The 20,224-nt window shown below is 50.9% G+C and overlaps 1 protein-coding gene across 1 annotated transcript; it reads left to right on the top strand.

Annotated features, from left to right (window-relative positions):
• On the top strand, nucleotides 1-19,915 carry LOC150001054 (radial spoke head 10 homolog B-like). The gene is made up of 19 exons (XM_090289875.1): nucleotides 1-331; nucleotides 2,860-2,935; nucleotides 4,245-4,313; nucleotides 5,032-5,205; nucleotides 7,034-7,119; nucleotides 7,778-7,898; nucleotides 8,317-8,493; nucleotides 9,379-9,535; nucleotides 9,774-9,895; nucleotides 10,483-10,672; nucleotides 11,613-11,727; nucleotides 12,646-12,725; nucleotides 12,822-12,970; nucleotides 14,327-14,434; nucleotides 15,448-15,591; nucleotides 16,872-17,006; nucleotides 17,497-17,590; nucleotides 18,589-18,787; nucleotides 19,653-19,915. The coding sequence occupies exons 1-19, from the start codon at nucleotides 78-80 to the stop codon at nucleotides 19,819-19,821; spliced, it is 2,619 nt and encodes an 872-aa protein (XP_090146001.1). The 5' UTR covers nucleotides 1-77; the 3' UTR covers nucleotides 19,822-19,915.
• The last annotated feature ends 309 nt before the right edge of the window (nucleotides 19,916-20,224 follow it).

Genomic DNA, 20,224 nt, shown 5'->3' with positions numbered 1-20,224 from the left:
TGAAAGAAACAGCTCTCAACCAAAGAAATCACTTAATACTTAAATACAGAAAGTAGACTTCAGGTCTTCTAAAGGAAATGGTGAAAGAAAAGAAAAAAGACAAAAAAGTGGATAAGTCTGCTCGCTCTCCCTCATCTCTCTCTGATAATCCAGAGGTTTCCAAACAAGATGGCAATTCTACTCAACAAGAAAGGTCCCCAAGTACTGTCCCCACGTTGGAAGCGCAGTTCAGTGAACTGCAATCCAAAAGGGGGTCCACAGGCAGCCCTCGGCCGGACGAAGATGCCACGCACTGTGAGGAGCCCGGTCTCACCAATCTCATTGTCGAAAGGTGATTGTCATGGGCGGTCTCATCTGTGCTGCCTTTCCTGCCACTGTTATGCTCTGTCCCCTGTTACAGAGGCCTCTCTGTGAGCATCTTTGGTGTCAGCACTGGCTTTTCTCCTAGAGCTTCAGGTTCACATGTTTAACCCCTTACTGTGCACCGTCCACTGGGCTTCACACACCCCATGTCCAAAAGCAAGGACCACGCTTGAAACAAGATGGGCTGGATGTGAGTCAGCTCTGCATCACCCCCGTCACTGAGCCTTTCTGAGCCTCAGGATCTGAACTGGGGAGCATGAGAGAACACGCACCTTAGAAGGTCCCTTGGAATGGGGTGGTTTCTCTCCCAGATGCTGGCATCTCCTGGGCCCCTATTGTGTAAGGGCACCACCGTTTTCTTGTCGCTCCAGGCTTGAGGTCGGAGAACTGCCCTCCCCTTTCCCTGTGCCTGTCCTACCTCTTTCCCTGTTGTCTTGTGAGTGCCTTTCTCTGTGCACAGACTCATGGCCTCTTCACTGGGCTACTGGGCTCGCTTGAAACAAGATGGGCTGGATGTGAGTCAGCTCTGCATCACCCCCGTCACTGAGCCTTTCTGAGCCTCAGGATCTGAACTGGGGAGCATGAGAGAACACGCACCTTAGAAGGTCCCTTGGAATGGGGTGGTTTCTCTCCCAGATGCTGGCATCTCCTGGGCCCCTATTGTGTAAGGGCACCACCGTTTTCTTGTCGCTCCAGGCTTGAGGTCGGAGAACTGCCCTCCCCTTTCCCTGTGCCTGTCCTACCTCTTTCCCTGTTGTCTTGTGAGTGCCTTTCTCTGTGCACAGACTCATGGCCTCTTCACTGGGCTACTGGGCTCGCTTCCTAAAGACTTCCTGCTTCTAGCCCCTCTTCTCTGGCCTTCTGAATAGTGACCTTCCTGTTTACATCACTCCCTGTATCAGTTATCTGTCTGTAACAATTCACTCTAAAACAGGGAAATCAAAAACTATCAACTCACACAGGCTATAGGGGTCAGGAGCCTGGGAGCACCTTAGCTGGATCGGGTTGGGTTAGGATCTCACAAGCTTCCATCAAGATGCCACCCAGGGCCGCCGTCATCCGTGGGCGTGGCAGGCTGGACACTGCTTTCGGAGTGGCTCTGCATGACGGTGGGCCGGAGGCCTGGCCTCGGCTCCTCGTCACGTGGGCTCCCCACGTAGGGCCACATGAGTGTCCTCACGATATGGCAGCTAGCTTCCCCAGAGAGCGATTCCAGAGAGCAAGGGCAGAAGCCACAGTGTCTTATGACTTAATCTCAGATGTCACTCTGTCATTTCTGCAGCATTGTAGTTGTCACACAGGTCAGCCCCGTTCAGTGTGTGTGTGTGTGTGGTGCAGGGTGGGGGGACTCCATGAGGACATAAACGATGGAGGTGACAGCCTCTGGGAGCTCTTTGGAAGCTGGCTACCACCCGCCTCCTAAAAACTCGTGGTTTCTTTCCATCGTCAGTGTCTCCCTCCCAAACACAAGAGCCCAGCGAGACTTTTCCCCACAATCCCGTTTATTTTTATCTTGGCTTACAAAGATCGCCCTTCACGGAATGTTTGTCCCTCATTTCTGAATGACCAGATCCCACCCCCTTTTCAAGGCCCAACCTTCTCCATTCTTCCCAGTAGGAAGCAACTTCCCTCAAAGCTTATCGTACTTATCACTGTCCATTATGTTTGACTGTATATGTCGTATATTTTACTTTCTGTTATATGAATCACTGTAAGTTACTTATGGGCTCAACTTCTCTTCCAGGCTGAAAATGCCTTCGTAGCAGAGATACACCAGAAATTCAAAGGTCAGACCTTGGACCTAGTAGGGGCTCAGTCAAGATTTATAGTTTGGTATCAGTAGCCACTTATGAGTTAGCTGCTGTGTGCCAGCCCTGAGTCCAGCACTACAGAAGGGTTTTAAATGGGAATAGGGTCTGCCCCAGGCCCCGCCGCCCCAGCCAGTCTCTCCCCCATCATTCCCCTCTGGGCATCTCCCCCACTCCGTGTGCTCCCGCGGTGCTGCTCCCTCTCTGTTTTTCCTGAGCTTGAGCTCTCAGGCTCCTTTCTGCCTCCGGGCCTTTGCATTTGCTGTCCCTCTTCCTGGGATCCTCTTCCCAGGGTTCTTCTCGCGATGTTTGTTCCAGGTCCTTTAGCTCTTGGTACAACTCGTGTGTCCTCAGAGAGGCCCCCACCCTGCCTGTCTGTAAACAGCAGCCTCCTCCCGATCACGTCTTTCACAGAAACTGAACATGACCAGGAATTTCTCTTACTTGTTTCCCATGTGTTGCCTGTCTCTCCTCAGTGAACTGAAAGCTCCCAAGGCAGGAACTTTCTGATTGGTCACAGCTCACAGCTCTTGCACTGAGGAGGGGACAGGCAGATGCTGGCCCTCGGGGACTGTTTGTTACGTGAATGAATGGGAGATGTGCTCCTTCATGGGTGTTAATTACGTATCTTAACCTGTAGTCACTTAGGTTTCCATCAGTCGCGACCTTGGGTTTTCTTTCTCCGTAGCTACGAAGGGGGAAAAGTCCGAGGCTTGTATGAGGGAGAAGGCTTTGCGGTCTTCCAAGGAGGTGGGACCTACCGTGTGAGTTACCCTCCGGGGAATGGGCGGGGAGGAGGGCGCGGGGTCCTGGGCATGGGTTTGCGTCTTCAGACACATCTGTTGGTTCTTCAAAACCCTGGAGGTACTTAATGCTGATTTTCTTTTGAGCCCTGATGACATATGTTAAGGTAAAAGCATGGCTTAGTGCAACTGAAGTGGTCATTTTAGATTTTTGTTCTTTTACTGATTTTTCCTTATTGTACGAACAACATGAAGGTCACTACAGTAAGTAACGGAGAGGATCATCATCTTTTCACTATAAATTTTTATTTTAAGGTTTTATTTATTTATTTTTAGAGAGAGGGGAAGGGAGGGAGAAAGGGGGAGAGAAGCGTTAATCGGTTGCATCTCACATGCACTCAGGCCGAACCTGCAACCCAGGCACGCGCACCGGCCGGGACTCAAACCTGAGACCCTTCGGTTTGTGGTACGATGCCCCGCCCACTGACCACACTGGTCAGAGCCACAAATGTTTTTAATTTGCTCTGTTCCTTTCATTCCTTGAATGGATATATCAGTATTTTTACCTGGGCAGATTCATTTTGTAGGTAACACCTTAGATCTTTTTTGACTTATGAATCCTTCTTTGTATTGTTACATGGTTTTGTAACTTTTTATTGTGATAAATATATATAACATAGAATTTATCTTTATCCTTTCAACCGTTTGTCAGTCTGTGGCTCAGTGCCATTAGTTTGTACCAGGTTGTACAACATTCACTTCTATTGGATTCCAGAACTTTTTCATCATTCCAAAGTGGGGAGCTATTAAGCATTACTCCCCATTCCCTCCTCCATAATAATTATTTTAATATTGCATAGTGTTCTAACTTAATATTCACAATCATGCCCCAGTTGTTGGACACTTTTGGGGTGTTCTCATTTTTTGTCCTTATTAATAATGCCGCATTCATTCAGACTATCAGGAAAATACATGATTATTATAGGAGCACAACTCTTTGTGGTTGAGGCCATAGATACGAGTTTTAGCAGCCCGATTCCCCCCTTAACACATGTTAAGTTTCTCATAAAAACTTTCAAAAATGCAGACCCAGATTGAGTTCAGGCCCCTGTTTAACATCTGACTGCGCAGGGCTGCCTGGTGTAAGTCGCAGGGACCCCTCAGATCCTTTTTGGAACAGGATGGGTGCCAGAGTGGTGCCGCCGTTGCTGAAGGCAGAGACTGGCACCTGGTGCGGATGAAGGGGGGGTGGGGGTGGATGCCATCGGCGGCCGCTGTCCTGTGAAGCCCGTGACCGATTCTGAGGGTTTGTCGTTGTTCTGTTTTGAAGGGTATGTTTTCAAAGGGACTCATGCATGGCCAAGGGACTTACATTTGGGCCGATGGACTGAAATATGAGGTAAAGCACCTACTATGCGATCTTTCTAAACTGCAGTCATGAGATTCAATGGTCAGGTTCCCACAATTAAACATACAGCCTTCACAAAGGTACTTCAGCACGGGGGTTAAAGAAATCCACAGAGCCAAAGCATCCAGGGGAAAAGGAAGTCGTCACGGCCCGGGGCCCTGCGGAGTTGTTGCTAGCGGTGTCCTTTGTACATTCCAGAGGGTTCTGTGTGTGCTCTGCATGCACTGGGTCTCCCCTCTTCACAAACAGGTTATTATGCACCATCTCCTGTACCTGCACTTTGCAGAGATCCAACCGTATCCACCCTGTGGGCTTCACGAACCCGTCCCGCGGGGTTGAGGGCAACATGTATTTTAAGGCCATTGCTAGGGAGAGAGCACAGATCTCAGCTCCCACGCTCAGTCTCCCATGGGTGGGTTCCGAGGCTCCAGAGTTCCCAAGGCCAGGGCGTCACCTGCCTGCTGTGTGGCACTCAGAGTGCACACCGCCTCCCAGGTCCACTTTTCTGCCTGGCCTTCCGCCCCGTGGTGGGGCCAGCGGAGAGAGGGCGGGATGAGTGGGGAAGGAGGGACGGGGTGGCAACTGGGAGGACGGTCAGGTCCTCCACGGGAGCAGAGGCAGGCGTGGCATCCGCAGTTGGGGACGCGCCTCACATCCCACAGGCTGAGCGGCCTTCTCTCTCTCTCCCTCTTCCGCCATCCTGCCTCAGGGGGACTTTGTGAAGAACGTCCCCATGAACCGTGGCGTGTACACGTGGCCGGATGGCAGCACCTACTGTGGAGAAGTGGCCAATGGCATGAGGAACGGATTTGGTGTGTTCCAGTGCGGCACGCGGCCTGTGTCCTACATCGGCCACTGGTGCTGGGGCAAGAGACACGGGAAGGTGGGCGAGGCAGCCATGGGGCGGCCGCGTGTGCACGGTGCCCACGCGTGAGGGCGGGTGGTGGGGGCTGTGCAGGTGCACCCGCCTTTGGTTTACTGAGGTGAAGTTCATGTCTCATGAAATTCATGCCTTGTGAAATTAACCATTTTATTTTTATTGTTTTTATTTTTATTTTAATATTTATTTTTAGAGAGAGGGGAAGGGAGGGAGAAAGAGAGGGAGAGAAACATCCATGTGTGGTTGCCTCTCACTCGCCCCCAACTGGGGACCTGGCCCACAACCCAGGCCTGTGCCCTGACTGGGAATTGGACCAGCGACCTTTTGGTTCGCGGGCTGGTGCTCAGTCCTCTGAGCCACACCAGCCAGGGCTGAAATTAACCATTTTAGAGCGAGCAATTCAGTGTCCCGGAGTATCAATACTTCCTTAATGTTGTGCAGACACAGCCTCTGTCCTGTCCCTCCACATTTCATCCGTCCAAATAAACCCCATACCCATTAGGTAGTTACTCCTCAACGCCCTCCCCCCAAGTCACAACTATCTGCTTTCTGTCTCTGTGTGTTTACTTCATTCTAGACATTTCATACGAAACAGAATCATATACTATATGACCCGTTGTGTCTGGTTTCTGCCCTGAGCACCATGCCTTTCAGGTTCATCCGTGTTGTAGGTACTGCCCGGTACGAGTAGACCGCACTTTATTACCCGTCCACCCCGTCGCTGGGAGTTTGGGCTGTTCCGTCTTCGGGCTACTGTCAGCAGTTCCACTGTGAACGCGTGCAAGGGTGCGCTGTGGACTTGTCTGCTCATCTGTCGGGTGTACATCCCGGAGTGGAGTCCCCAGGTCGCACGGTAACGCGACGTGTAACATTTTCCAGAAGCCCCAGTCTGTTTCCCACGGCCGCTACACCATCACCGTTCTCCCCAGCGGTGGAGGCTCTGTTCACTTTTAAGCGAGGTGGTGGTGTTTGGTGCTACTGTTTGCTTCGGTGTGGGGTGGGAAAGTACCGTGGCAGTGTTTTCAGAAAAGGAGAAGCCTACTGTTATAGTCCTCACTTGACTCAGCTCAAGACTGTTCAGGTCATGTATTCTGTTTGTTTTGTTTCATTTTAGCTCGTGGCAGCGCAGTTCAGGGCTGGGACGGTGAGCGCTCACCAGTGGCACCTGGGTGGCTGCAGGAAGGAACAAATTAGCCTGATAATGAGGAGGGAGATAGAACAATCTGTCTCTCTCTCTCTCTCACACACACACACACACACACACATGCTCTCTCTCTCTCTCTCTCTCTCTCTCTCTCTCTCAATAAATGAATAATCTGAGGCCATTCAGCACAGATCCAAATACCCAGACAGTGGCCCATCCTTCAGAGGAGTCATCGCAGAGGGTTATGCCGCCGTCACTTATATTGGGAGACAGTAAAGTCAGATGACCAAATGGGTGAGAGAGGAATGGTTTGGGCACCTATGACAGTGCCCTTCCGTTCTCTGGAAGGTGTGACAACAAAGCAGGGTTTCTTTAGGTACTTACTTGCTTGCTGGTTACAAATACAATGAATATACTGAATGTGATGAATGTAGCCAAGTACCCCTGCCCTCATGTGGCACTTGGTCATTAAGGAGTAATTGATTTGTGAGGTGATCCCATCCCCCCGTGGCGGGTCCTTCCCCATGTTCTTGATTGCAAAACAGAAACGTCACACAGATCACCTGTCTTGCCTAAGTGGGATGTTTGACTTCTGCATCGTTTAGGCCCCTTAATTTCATGTACTTTACCTATAAGACAGGATTTGTTTTATGAGGCTTGATTTTTAAAAAATTCTATTTCTTTTAGGGCACCATTTATTACAATGAAGAGGGTACCTCTTCCTACGACGGGAACTGGGTTCACAACATCAGGAAGGGCTGGGGGATGAGACGGTAGGTACCCCTGCTGCCTGCCGGGGGTGGGGGCAGAGGTGTGCGCGGCCCTCGTGGTGTCCCTGAGGGTGTGTGAAGGTAGGTGAGCGGTCACGGAGAACATAGCTGCTATCTGAGCAGGGGGAATACTTACATTAACCTCCATGGTAATGAAGTTATTCGACAGGAAGTTTAGACAAGCACCATATTACCCAGTGATGTCTAATCACACTGTTTTATTTTACTCGACATAGAAACTGCCTTCCTCCATCCCCGGTGTTTCTCCTGTATTTCCGTGATCAGTTTTACATTTTCTGAAGAATGCCAACATGCTCGCTTGATTTTTAAGACGGAGCTGATAGAGTCAAACCATTTGGGGGGCAAAACATTAATTATAGTACTACAGGGGATTATTTGTAAAGACTTAAAATCCCTGCTCTTACCCACTCTGTCCCCTTATTAAATGACCAGAAAGTTTGACAGTGATTTATTATACCTCCTAAGATGATGATTTCTACCAACCACACACCCATCCGCTGGCTTTAACTGCAGGGCAGATTCTGTGGGCAGGAGGGTTGGATTTCTTCATGAGAGTTCAGGGAGGACGTTTAGGAGAAAGTCTTAGAGGTAAACAGTGTGTGTGAGGTCACTGATTGTTTTGAATTCCTTTTGGTCCTAGTTATCAATCTGGGAACGTCTACGCAGGTCAGTGGGAAAACAGCATGCGCCACGGGGAAGGCACGATGAGGTGGCTGACGGCCAACGAGGAGTACAGCGGTCGGTGGGACAGGGGCGTGCAGGTACCCCGCGGCTGGTTGTCGCCAGACACGCCCCGAGGCCACCGCTCTGCGCACCCGCCGGGCAGACGGGATTTGGGGCGGTCATAACTGGCAACCTGAAATGCCTGCGCTGACGAGTTTAGAGACTCAAGCTAGGCTCTTTATGCACCGTCCTCAGTCTCTGTGGCCACCCCGCGCAGGGGCAGGCGGCGTTTCTGTTTTGTAGATGAAGGACAGAGGCTTCAGGGATTTGCCTGAGGTCAGGAGACTGGCTAGTATGGAGCTGAGCTGAGACTGGGCCCAATGCTGTGTGACCCCAAAGTCCAAGTTGTGTGCCCCTTCCGATGGGTTGTGGTGTTTACTCCAGAACTGTCAGGAGACTCAAGTGAAGAGAGGAAATATCTTCAGCATTTCTCATGGAAATTTCCTTTCTTTTCAGAATGGTTTCGGGACACACACGTGGTTTCTGAAGAGAGTGCCCCGTTCTCAGTACCCTTTGAGGAATCAGTACAGAGGCGACTTTGTGGATGGGTATCGTCATGGCCACGGGACATTTTTCTATGCCAGTGGAGCCATGTATGAGGGAGAATGGGTCCTCAATAAAAAGCATGGCATGGTGAGTACAGGCCTGTGAAGGGCCCGCCTGGGAGGTTCTGGGAAGCACCTGAGATACAGTAAAAGGTGTGCCGTTCTCTATGTAGGACAGGGCGTTGCTTGTTTTGTGTTGGATAACTTACTCTTTTGTTAAGAGGGTTACATGAATTTTAAAATTAGTACCAATAAATCATCAATTTTCTGTATATTTAGAGGTTTTTTAATTAGTTTGTGTTATGTGTGTGTTTGGGGGGGTGTGTTAGGGCGGTTTCAGTTGGAAGTAATAGAAACTCTAGCTCACCCTTCTGTGAGTCACAAAAACAGTGTGGGCTTCCGTGTTGGTTTGACTGAGCCCGTCAGTGGGGTCAGGGTTTCTCCTCGGTCTGTCCACGACGTCTCCTGCACGTGGGCCTCGCCCTCACGCTGCCCCTGCTTCGCGTGGTTCCTGCCTTCACATCCGCATCCCACACTAAGTAAAGGAGGAGCAGAGGCTCTTTTTCAAGCAGCTTTCCACGGACGTCCTCACTGAGCTGAACTGGGTCCTTTGCCCACCTGAGTCACATGGACCGTTGGCCTGGATTCGACAAATATCAAGAGATTTTGACATAGTTTAATAAGATACATTCTGTGACCTCGGGGTGCTTCAGGTTGGGGCAGGATTGTGAAGCAGATACAGCGAGGGGAGGAGAGGAGAGGAGAGGAGAGAGGAGAGGAGAGTCAGGAGGAAGAGGAGGAGGAGGAGAGGAGGATTTATGCAGCGGCATGAGTCAAGGAGCCTGTGTGTGGACTGAGTGCAGACCTTAAACCAAAAAATTCCAAACTCTTGAGGAAGACTTTGATGCACATTTTCCAGTGGTTTGCTAAGAAAGTTTGTCCTAAGCTGCAAGAGCTACCTTTCTGCCTGCAGGGCCGACTGACGTTCAAGAACGGGCGTGTGTATACTGGCCTGTTTTGCAATGACCGCGTAGCGGAGCTTCCAGGTCTTGAAGCTGAATTGATAAATGACCCAGACCCGTCTGCAGACTCTGCCCTCGGAAGCCAGTTCCGAGGACCTTCTGGTGCCGGTAGGGAGTGGGTGCCTGTCAGCCGGAAGTTGATTAATCTCCATTTCCCATGGTATCCACTCTTCAGAACACACCTAACGCTTCAGAAAACACAGGCTTCCCATGAGCAGCTCCTTCTGAGTGGGTTGCCTGGAGCACTCCCGTATCACACTTCCGTGCAGACACGCTTTGGCGTAACACTGAGAAATGTTAACGCTGCTCTTCACAGTTATCCCCTCTATTTGCCTTCACCTGCTAGACGTTGTCAGAAGGTTTGACGGCAGTGCAAGCCATTCGGTGCTAGGCTCGAATGTTGAGCTGGACCTGCGTCTGCTGCTGAGCACGTACCCTGAGGAAGACCAGCCAGAGGAGAGGAAGCAGGTGAACGCCTTTTGTGCTGTTATAAATTTGTATTCTAGGCTCAAATATTTAAAAAAATAATTAATTTTTCCATTGTAGTCAACATACAGTATTGTATTAGTTTCAGGTGTACAATCCCGGGATTAGAGGTTTACCCAACTTACAAAGTGAGCACCCTCATGGATCCAGTACCCACGTGGCACCATAGTCATTAGAATCTCAGTGACTATGTTCCCATGACTACTCTGTGACCACCAATTGGTCCTTCTTAATCCCTTCGTCTCTCCCTTTAACCGCCCCCAGCGTGGCAACCATTCAAATGTTCTCTGTATCTGTGAGTCTGTTTCTATTCTGCTTGTTGGTTTGTTTTTTTAGATGCCACATCCGAGTGGAATCACCTGGCATCTGTCTGTCTCTGTCCAATTCACTGCGCTCAGTACAGTACCCTCCAGGGTCCCCTGTCGCTGCTGACGGCACGGTTTCATTCCGTGTTTATGGCTGCGGCATATGCCAGTGTACACGTGCACCGCTTCTTCTTGATCCGTCTGATTGCTTCTGCTTTGTCCTCACCGGGCGAGGTTAAGATGTGCACGGCTTTCTCTTTGCAGGCTGAATATGCTGTCTTAAGAAATATCACAGAACTAAGAGGAATCTACAGCTTCTACAGCAGCCTGGGGTGTGACCGCTCCCTGGATAACACCTTCCTGATGACGAAGCTTCAGTTCTGGCGGTTTCTAAAGGACTGCAGATTTCACCACCATAAAATAACTCTCGCTGATATGGACAGGATATTAGGCGGTGAGTGTCCCAGATCCTTCGTATGGTTTGATTCTAAGAGAAGTGTGTGATGACATCACCATGAGACCAGTCAGGAGATGCTGAGGGGGTGAGGACAGAGGCCGGGAGAGGTGTTGCAGGAGTCACCGCATGGGCTTCTTCTCCAGGTGCTTACGATGCACTTGCAGAGGCCATCGAATTGCATAGGAGCAACCCCAAGGTCATCTGCAGCAGGGGGTCAGCCTGTTCTTGCAAATAAAGCTTTATTGGAACACAGCCGTCCCCACTTGTGAACATATTGTCCGTGGCTGCTTCTGCCCATAGACACTGGACCTGAGTGGTGGTGGCAGAGACGGTCCCACAAAGCCTGCAGCGTCGTATTCACCACCTGGCCCTGATCTGCGGTGAAAACATGCTCAGTTGTTAGGTCAGAAGCAGAGATGGCCAGGGAGGGCTTGGAACAGCCTAGAAGAGCTGTAGGTGGTCCTGGGCTTGGGCTTGATTTCTAATTAGACAGTTCGTCCCATAAATTTAACAACTTTGAAGGTTTTACTCCTTTCAGCTAAATTCTGGAAGGGAGGACTGAAAGCCTCAAGTTATTGACTTGAAAAATAAAATATTAGCATTAATACCTGCTTACTTCAAATGTACATGTTTGAAATAGGCTTAGCATCCATTTAGAATTATAAGCATTAATTAAATTGTGAGTCAGAAGACTGTGAAAAACGTTGGGACACAGGATCTTGAAAGTTTCTAGTAAGTAACCAGATAAAGATCTTTCGAGTGGGACTAAATTTTTAAGTGGATGTGGATATACAATTCAGAGTGTTCTCTAGAAGAAAAGTACTCAGTTCTCGGAATTGTGTACTAATGTCCAGATCTTTGAATTGTGTACCAGGGGCAAGTCAAACAGAAGGTTCTAGAAAATACTAGGCATTCTCTTTAAATTTTTAAATTTTAGCCAATAATGACATACCAGTTGAAGAAATTCATTCTCCGTTTACAAAAATACTTCTGAGAACATTTCTGAATTATCTCCTGCAGTTGGCTTACCACATTCATCACAAAGAATACCAGTAAGTACCGCTTCTGGATGCTGTCCGGATGGGGGCAGAGCTAGCCATCACTGCGGTTATAATATTTGTCCTCTTTTCCTTGGCATTCATCATGATTGCCACATCCTCTGGAACTGAAGGACTAGAAACAAGAACATTAACCATAGAACTGTGCGATAGCAGCTTAAACACGTGAGAGCCCTGCAGACGTGAGTCACCAGGTTTCAGTACTGCAAAGCGCTCTCGGTTCTTACTCAGAAATAGTCACAACCAGCTTTCCCTTAGGCCGGAATGTCCTGTCTCTCTCAGAGCCAAACTGATACATATGCCTGTCGCTGCTTCCCTGAGTCACTTCTTACAGAACCGAGATGTACTTATCAAAATTAAAGCACTGGCAGGACTGCCATCCCTTTAAGTGAACTGCAGACTTGGTTACGGTTTCCCCGATTTTCCCACTGATGCCCCTTTTCTGTTTCAGGACCTAATCCAGGATCCCGCACTGCGTGAAGGTGTCATATCTAGTCCCCTACAACCCATGACAGTTTCTAAGACTTTGTCTTTTATTACCTTGATACTTTAGAAGAACACTGGTCACTTATTCCATAAAATGTCCCTCGACTTTGGTCTGCTAATGCTTTCTTGTCATTACACTGAGCTCATGGGTCTGGGGAAGAATATGAAGGAGGTGAGCTGCCGTTCCCTTCCACGCTGTCAGGCTCTGGGCCGGCGATCCGTCTCATTACTGGAGATGCTAACCTTGACCTCTTGGTTACAGTGTTGTCGGCCAGGAGTGCCTCCTGTACACGTACCACAATGCTTTTCCCTTTCTGCGCTCCTCTGGTTAGAAGCCCATTACCGAGCCCACCCCCACCCCCTAGGAGGGGAATCACGGCCCGCCTGCTGGAGGGAGGAGTGATGATCATATCTTTTTAATCACAGAAATAGGAGCCCCTCCCTGTTTTTGTGTTTTACAAAACTGATGGCGGAGAACATTCACCCCAATGCCTGCCATGTGAAAGGTAAATACAAAACAATAGGGTTCTCTTTAGCACTGTCTTCCCCAAATATGATTTTGTGGCCGTTTTTGGCATGTTTTTCTTCTGTGGCGTTCTCAGGCCGTCTCTTCAGTGAGCAGCAGCGGACGCGGTATGCGATGCAGTACGTGGACACGAGCTGGGAGATCTATGTGGCCCACTGCCGCCCGCGCGCGGCGCCGCCCCACGAGCTCACCGCGAAGGTGAGACACGTCCTCTGGATGCTCAAGGTAAGCACTCGGCGCGGCACTGGCTTGATGCTCACAGGCGTTTTGATTTTGATGGAAGGTAAAATAGGCTGGCCGTGCTGCGCAGAAAGAGGTGAGGGTGGGGGACGACCTTTCAGAGCCCCTGGACGTTTCCTGGGGCTCTCTTGGCAGAAGAGAGTCACTCACTGGCTATGGCAGCGGACGGCTGGAGCCGGGGAGCGCCCGCCACGGCGCTGCGCACGGGGTCGGTGTGGTTGGGCCCTCTGGTGGCTTTACCGAAGCAGACCTGCCATCGAAGGGAGCGGGGTGGAGGGCGATGAATGGCATTTTAAAAAGTTACCAGTTTTGGAAGAGAGTAGGAACATCTCGTGCCTACAAGGTCCTCATCCTCACCACTGGCTTTTGTCTCGTGATGCTGCTGGTTGATACTCGTGGGAAGATGAGGGCTAAACCGAAGGAGCTGAATGCTGACAGGGGCAGACCGCTTTCGGGAGCTGAGGTGTTCTGTGTGTGAAGGCCTTCGTTCTTCCCTCTGGTCTTGGTCTCTGGCTGTTGCAAGGCTTTCCCTGTCATGCACGGTGAACCTGGCCTGTCCACTCACATGTGGGATTGTGCCCGTTGGAAGCCCTTCGTGGACAAATGGCACTTGTCAAAGATTAGAATACATTTGTGGGGTACGCAAGCCAGGGGACCGTCCCACTGCTCCCCTGCTCCGCAGCCAAGTCTTGGTACTGACCCCTTTTCTCGGATGTTCCAGTTTTCAAGAGAGGGTTTCTCCTCACTCCTGGCGCCATGAGCCTGGTTTCAGTTCCTAGAAGGTGTAGGATGTGTCCCAGGGTGCGCTCTCACCTGACCCTTGTTCCAGCAGCACCGTGACTTTGGGGGACCAGGTGTTTCCCAAGCCCAATGCCCGCTGGGTCAGACCTCAGAGAGCACCCCTGCGCTCTTCAGCTAGACTTTTAGGGCGCCCGCCTGCGCCCAGCCCTGCCTGCAGCACAACTTCCAGGGCGCCTCTACCTCCTGAGGTCCTCTGCCTCCCTGAGCTTTCGTCCCTGTTCTGCTGAGTCCACCACCCAGACCCTTCCCCCTTAGGAACTGGGCTGACCCCTCACATCTGGAGTGTCTACTTTCCCATTCTCTCTGTCCTGGGTGGAGGCCTCTAAAACAGTCTTTACTGGTATTTTGAAGGATTTGGTTTGGAGAAGAGAGGTAACTACCAATGCTAATACAGAACGTTTTACACGTCATCACTTTTTAAGATAGTCATTTCTGGTACATTTTCTTAAAATGCTCTATTGATGTAAGTTGACATTAAAAATATATATAGCTGTTTGTAAGTATAGGCCTTCATGGTTTGATTGGTGGTTTCTTTTACAGGACTTTAAAATGATAAATAAAGAATTAACAGCAACCAAATTTGTGGAGGTCATAGCAGAGGACAATCCTTTCATGTGCGACGGAACGGACAGCAACTTTGAACTTGAGGTCTGTCAAGAGGTGACACAAATTGTATAGATCCAACTCAGACCTCGCTTTTCCTTGGATACCAAGTAACCTAGATTTGACTGAAAAGAATTCTAATCCCAACACATAAAACTATATATGCACATGTGTGTACATATGTATATGTGTGTGTACATGCACACACACATGCTTGATTGTATTAGAAAACTAGAGATTAATATTAAAAAGAAGACCTCAGGAGTCAGGAAATGAACAGAATCAAAAGAATATAAACCCGCCGTACCGGTTCATGGGTAATTTACTTCGCAGTTCAGTGCATGTATGTGTTCCATGGTACACACGTCATCTACCCAAAGACACTAACTGTTCTCCTCCCCCAGTGACTTAGGTATGCTTGTCTCGAATTGGTGGCATTTCCTGCAGCACACAGATGTCCCAGTTTACCAGCCAGACCCGTCCCTGGGTGGGTCTCAGCAGACTGTTCGACCGGGGGCAGTGGGGCTGTGGGGATGTGGCCTCTTCCCGGGGAGCAAGGCTCTGCCCCTGGAAGCAGGCAGAGGCTGCCCTGCAGCTTCTGGTCAAATCGGGGGGCCTGTTCAGTCTCAGGACCGGTGGACATGATGAGCCAGCCAGCCCCATGTGCACCTGCTCCGCAGGCCTGTGTGTCGGGACCACGGAGGGGGTGGTGGGATGGCTGCCGAGTGGCTAACTCTCGCATGTGACACTCGGTTCCCAGGTGCCACTTCTCTAGTTCAAGAAAAAAGGAAACACTTTTAAAAATGATTGTCCCCAATTAGCTAATATAAAATGTTTCCATCAAAATAGGAAAAAGAGGACTCACAAATCTAACGAGAGAACATGTATCCTAATAGGTCTTTGCGGGGCTGCGGGGCTGACAGCAGCCTGGGGCACACCCAGCGCCCCTGCGCAGCGAGCGGGGGTCTCCGCAGGACAGGCAGGAACCCCGCCAGGAAGCACCGCTGGAGCCCGGGGTGTGTCAGGATGAGTAAGGCGCTCTGTTTCCTTTGTTTCAGCTCGTCTTCCTGGAGTTCTTTGAAGCTCTCTTAAGCTTGGCGTTCGTCTACGTTACTGACCAAATGATTACGTCCTGTTTACGTTTTCCGAATGATGGCTTCACGGGAAACAAACTTGGAAGTGCTTCTGTGGCAGCAAATACGGTAACACGTGATGCTACATTTAGAGCAAGGAATGGCTTTCCTCTGGGGTGGTCACCCCATCCTCAATCGTCCTGGGCTTTTGTAACCCTTCAGGGGATCATTTAAGTGGTCTTTTCATGTTTGGTTTTTCTTTAAGTCAGAGAACCTGCACTTCCTGGCCCAGCCCGGGAAGCAGGCTCCTCGCCACAGCAGGAGACCGCAGGTCGGAGCCCAGAACCGCTGGGCAGCTGCGTCCCAGCACACCCGAGTCTTGTTATGAAATGTCCTGTCACCTGATGTGGTCTCGGCCTGGGTGGACAGTGTGTCCCAGAGTGAAGACGCTAAGGGACAGTTCCTGCATGTGTGCGAGGCGCGGATGGGTCCCTGTGGGGGTCCTGCTCACTGACCAGACACGAGGCCTCACCGGGGGACCTGGCGGCGCAGGGCCGGGGCAGGAGGACACTGATGGCCCCAGTGCTGGGACAAACTGAGACACACCAGTTAGGGGCGGGGGTTTCAGGTTGCGGGGCTTCCAGGGTTTCTGAGCCATTGGAGCCATTGGAGCCACACTGGAGTGCTGGGGCCCAGGGGGACCCCACGGCTGCTCCCACAGGAAGGAGCCTTCTCACTGTGGTCTAAGGGAAGACTCACGCGGGGAAGCCCTGGGCTGTGCCGTGGGCTTCTTGTGTGTCGGAAACTTCCTGCTTCCCTTCTGCACCTCCTGGTTCCCCCCTGCGGCCAGACAGGCCTGCTGCAGGGCACCTGGCCGCCCGGGCATGGGCTGCAGTCTGGGTCTGGGGCTCTGCTCCGAGGGAGGGGAGTTTACGGACGGGGCTGCCACGGCTCGTGACCGAGTGCGAACACTCTGGCCTAGGGCTTGTCCTCAGACACCATCGGGCCAGCTTCCCTTCTGGTCGTCAGCGTGGCATCTCACAAAGCACACGGTTGTCACACAGCGGTGTATGAGTCAGCCAGGCAATAACCGGTGCAGCACGTGACCACACGCATGAACCAGCGTACCTGTGCTGGGGGGAGGCAGCCATACAAAAAGGGCACACGCCGTTGTGATCATGTAAAACTACACAGAATTCCTAGGAAGTGCCACGTAGCCTGTAGTGGTGGAGAGCGAGTGGTCACCTGAGGAGGGGAAGAGGGATCACCGCGGGCGCAGGCGATGCGGGGTGACCGCTGCGTTCAGGTGGGGACATGCTGAGCTTCATCAAGTAGGACATGCTACGGGGTAGCTTACTGTACGTTCTACTTAATTAAAATCACGTGTGTATATATGTCTGTTTCCACAGAAACCACCAACTCTCCTATGGTCTGCGCTTGCTCTGAGCATGCAGAGCAGGAGTCTGAGTCCGGAAACGAGCCAGGAACCCGACAGGCGCCTCGGCAACAGCACGTCGCCATCAGGCAGGACCAACGCAACAGAGGTGGGTTCTCACCACGCCCCCGCACACCGCGTGGTTGTACTTCGGCCACTGTCGCGCACCTGCTGTGTGAGGAGTCGTCGCCATTCCCCATGGGGGCAGGGCTGGCGCGGGGGAGATCGGTTTTGGACATATTAGGTCATGTCATCCAAGCGGGGACAGCAGGTGGCACGGCTGGGTACCCAGGTGTGGAGTTCATTCTAGCTGGGGACGGAAGTGTGGGTGTGACTAAAGCATCAGTGTACAAATGTAAGTTAACTGTACGGTAAACACTTTTTAAAATCTTCGGCTTCTTGGGGGGCACCTTGCAGCTGATACAATAACTGGTATCTCATTAGCAGTGTGAATAGCAGTATTTTATGCAGGTTAATAGTAGTCAGCGTAAAGAGAAGGGCCCTGTTACAATTTTCTAATTATTAAAAAGTAGGAAATTACTTTTTAGTCTATGACGCAGAAATAACATTTTGCTTTATGAAATTTTTTTACATAAAAGCCCAAGTTCAACAAGTCTCAAAGTGAAGACAGAATTTCCAAAATGAATTTTAAATCTCCAGGAAAAGGGCTAACCACTCATTTACCTCAAAATGGTAAGTATTGTCATTGTAGAACTTTAATTTTGACCAACTGTGGCTTATAACCTATATAAAGTTTATAAAAAGTGGACAGCCATCGTAAATACAGACGCACATACACCTCCAGGCCGGCACCGCTGCCCCCAGCTCTGCTGTCTGCCTGAAAGGCAGGTCCTTACAGTTTGTTTTGTTCTGGTGTGTTTTCCGCTGTGTTCAGACGCGATCAGCGTGCAGTGCCGTGTGAGTCTAAGGTGTACGATGCTGTGACCTGGCTCCCACATGTCGTGAAATGGTTACCACAGTGTGTTTAATACCCATCAGAAAACAAAAGGAAAAACATTTCCTTGCGGTGAGAACTCTTAGGGTTTACGCTCTTAACGGCTTCCGTGCGCACTGCCCAGCAGGGTTAACGGTCACCACGCCGCCCACCCCTCCCCACGGAGGGGGGGTTCTGTGCTCTGTGACCCACTTCATGCATTCTGCACCCCCACCCCTGCCTCCGGGCACCACAAATCTGATCTCTTTTTCTATTTTTTTTAAGGTGGTTAAGATTCTACATATGAGTGACATCATATCATGTCTGTCTTTCTTTCTTTGACTTATTTCACAAGTCAATAATTATCTTATTTGATTCAAAAAATAATAAGAGGATTTTAACTCAGCAAAAACTGCCTTTAAAGACAATGTATACAAATGCCAAGAGGTCTTTTTTTTTTCCCTGAGACATGGAAAGTGTTGTAAATTTTCTAAAATTTTAAGTTTAGAAAACCAAAAAACTTAAGCTATTTAGAAAAAAAGTACACGTACCAGGAGACTCGAAGGAAAAGCTGACAGTCGTAGCTACGGCCTCGTGACCCTGCCTCATTCCGGGCCCGCTGCGAGGTGCTGCTGAGAGGCAGGGCCCCCACGTGCCCGGGGCCGAGGGCCTCTGCGGGAAGGGGCAGGGTGGGAGCCCTGCTCCAGGGTTACTGCAGAAGGGCCTTGGCGTTCACTGAAACAAAACTGTCTTCTAGAGAAAGAGGAAGGACCCAAGGATGAGCAGGACGAGGAGCTCAGCATGTGGATCAGTCGCGTGCATTGGTTTTTTGTGAATGCGCTCTTCCCGGCACACAGACGTGAGGGAACTCTCCGGGCGCAGGTGAGGGAAGACAGGGTACGGCTCGCAGCCATGGCCAGGGCGAGGGACACGGAGGACGACAAGCTGGACGCGAGGTAACAGCACTCCCCGCCCCCCGCCACATGGCTCCAAGTGCCCTTTCCCTCCCTCCTGCTCTCCGGAGCTGCCGGAAGCTTCAGGACCAAGTGCTTCCACTAAGCGCACACCACTTCCCCAGGGTGGCGTGTCCTCACAGGGGACTGAGACCTGCGGCACCAGGAGGGGTCCTGCCCGTGGGCCGCCTGTTTGCTCCCGTTGTCTCAGATGGTAGTGATGTCTGTGTCGCGAGGCTCACACGAAAAGGCAATGTGACGGAGTGGCCGAGAGGCAGCCCGCAGACCTAGACAGCCTGGGTTCAAATTCCAGCCCCACCATGGAACACGTGGGTGACCTTGGGCCAGGGGTACCCCTGCGTGCCTCTGTTTCCTCATCTGTTAGCTGGAGATAACACCCATAGGACTGCGGAGAGGGCTCAGTGAGCTCATGTTTGTTAGGCATCTAGAACAGTGACTGGCACTCGGTGACTGTCCCGGCTCAGTGCTGGGCAGACACGTGGGGCCAGAGTACAGCGCCTGCCTTCGGTAAAGGGCACCGCACGCCTGCCGGCCTGCTGAAGGGAGCATTAGCTGGACTTACGGGAAAAGACTGGGAGGCATTTCAAAGGCGACTTACTAGCTGCTAGTTGCGGAGAGAAAAGTGGTTCACAAGTCACTGCAGATAATGTCTAGACATGGCATCACTTCAGTTCAGGCAAAGTGATGAAAACTTCCCAGTTTTTGTGAACAGAAACAGGTCAGATCTGCACACAAAACTGTCTGCTGACATCCAGGTTTAGACTGCGTTCCCCCACATAGAGCATAAGCACTGGTTTGAAACGGCAAAGGAAAAACAGTACCTCCTTCTGTCTGCTTCTCGTGTTAGGCTGAACAGCTTGCGGGAGGAAGAGGCCAGCAGACAAGACTACGAGGTCAACATCACCGTGATCAAGGAGCCGGTGGACGCCCTGTCCTTGCACGTGACACCGAGCCCCCTGAAAGAGGACACAGTGGTGACCCAGTCCAAGTCCGCCCTCAGTAAGAAGAAGAAGTGAAGGTTCCTCCCTGGGTTTGTAGATGAGCCCCAAGGACAGCGGATGTGAAAGGGGTTCAGAACCAGGCCGCTGTGACGGGTTTCCTGACCAATAAAGCCGCCGGCAGGGGACTCCCACCTCGGCGTGTTTGCAACCCCGCCGCCTGCACCACTGTGTTCCGGCGTTTTCTAAGGTGGGGTCACCGAGCTGCCTGCGTGTGAAGAATGAGAAGAATGAAAATACGTGTATCTGGGTATTAAATGAGTGTATATTCATTATGAGTTTTATTCACTATGTTGGTGATTAAGTTTAAAATCTGATAAAACCAGTCAGATGTCAGTAGGGGTAGATGAAGCCATCGAAACATTTCTTCAGCTGCTTTGCCCCTCGTAACCGCCCTGTGTGCTCCTCCTTCCTGCCCTCC

This window comes from Furipterus horrens, unplaced genomic scaffold (assembly GCF_987537825.1).
Source record: "Furipterus horrens unplaced genomic scaffold, mFurHor1.1.pri manual_scaffold_10, whole genome shotgun sequence".
Lineage (NCBI taxonomy): Eukaryota > Metazoa > Chordata > Mammalia > Chiroptera > Furipteridae > Furipterus > Furipterus horrens.
Note: the sequence above shows the minus strand (reverse complement) of the source record. Positions and strands in the feature narration are given on the sequence as shown.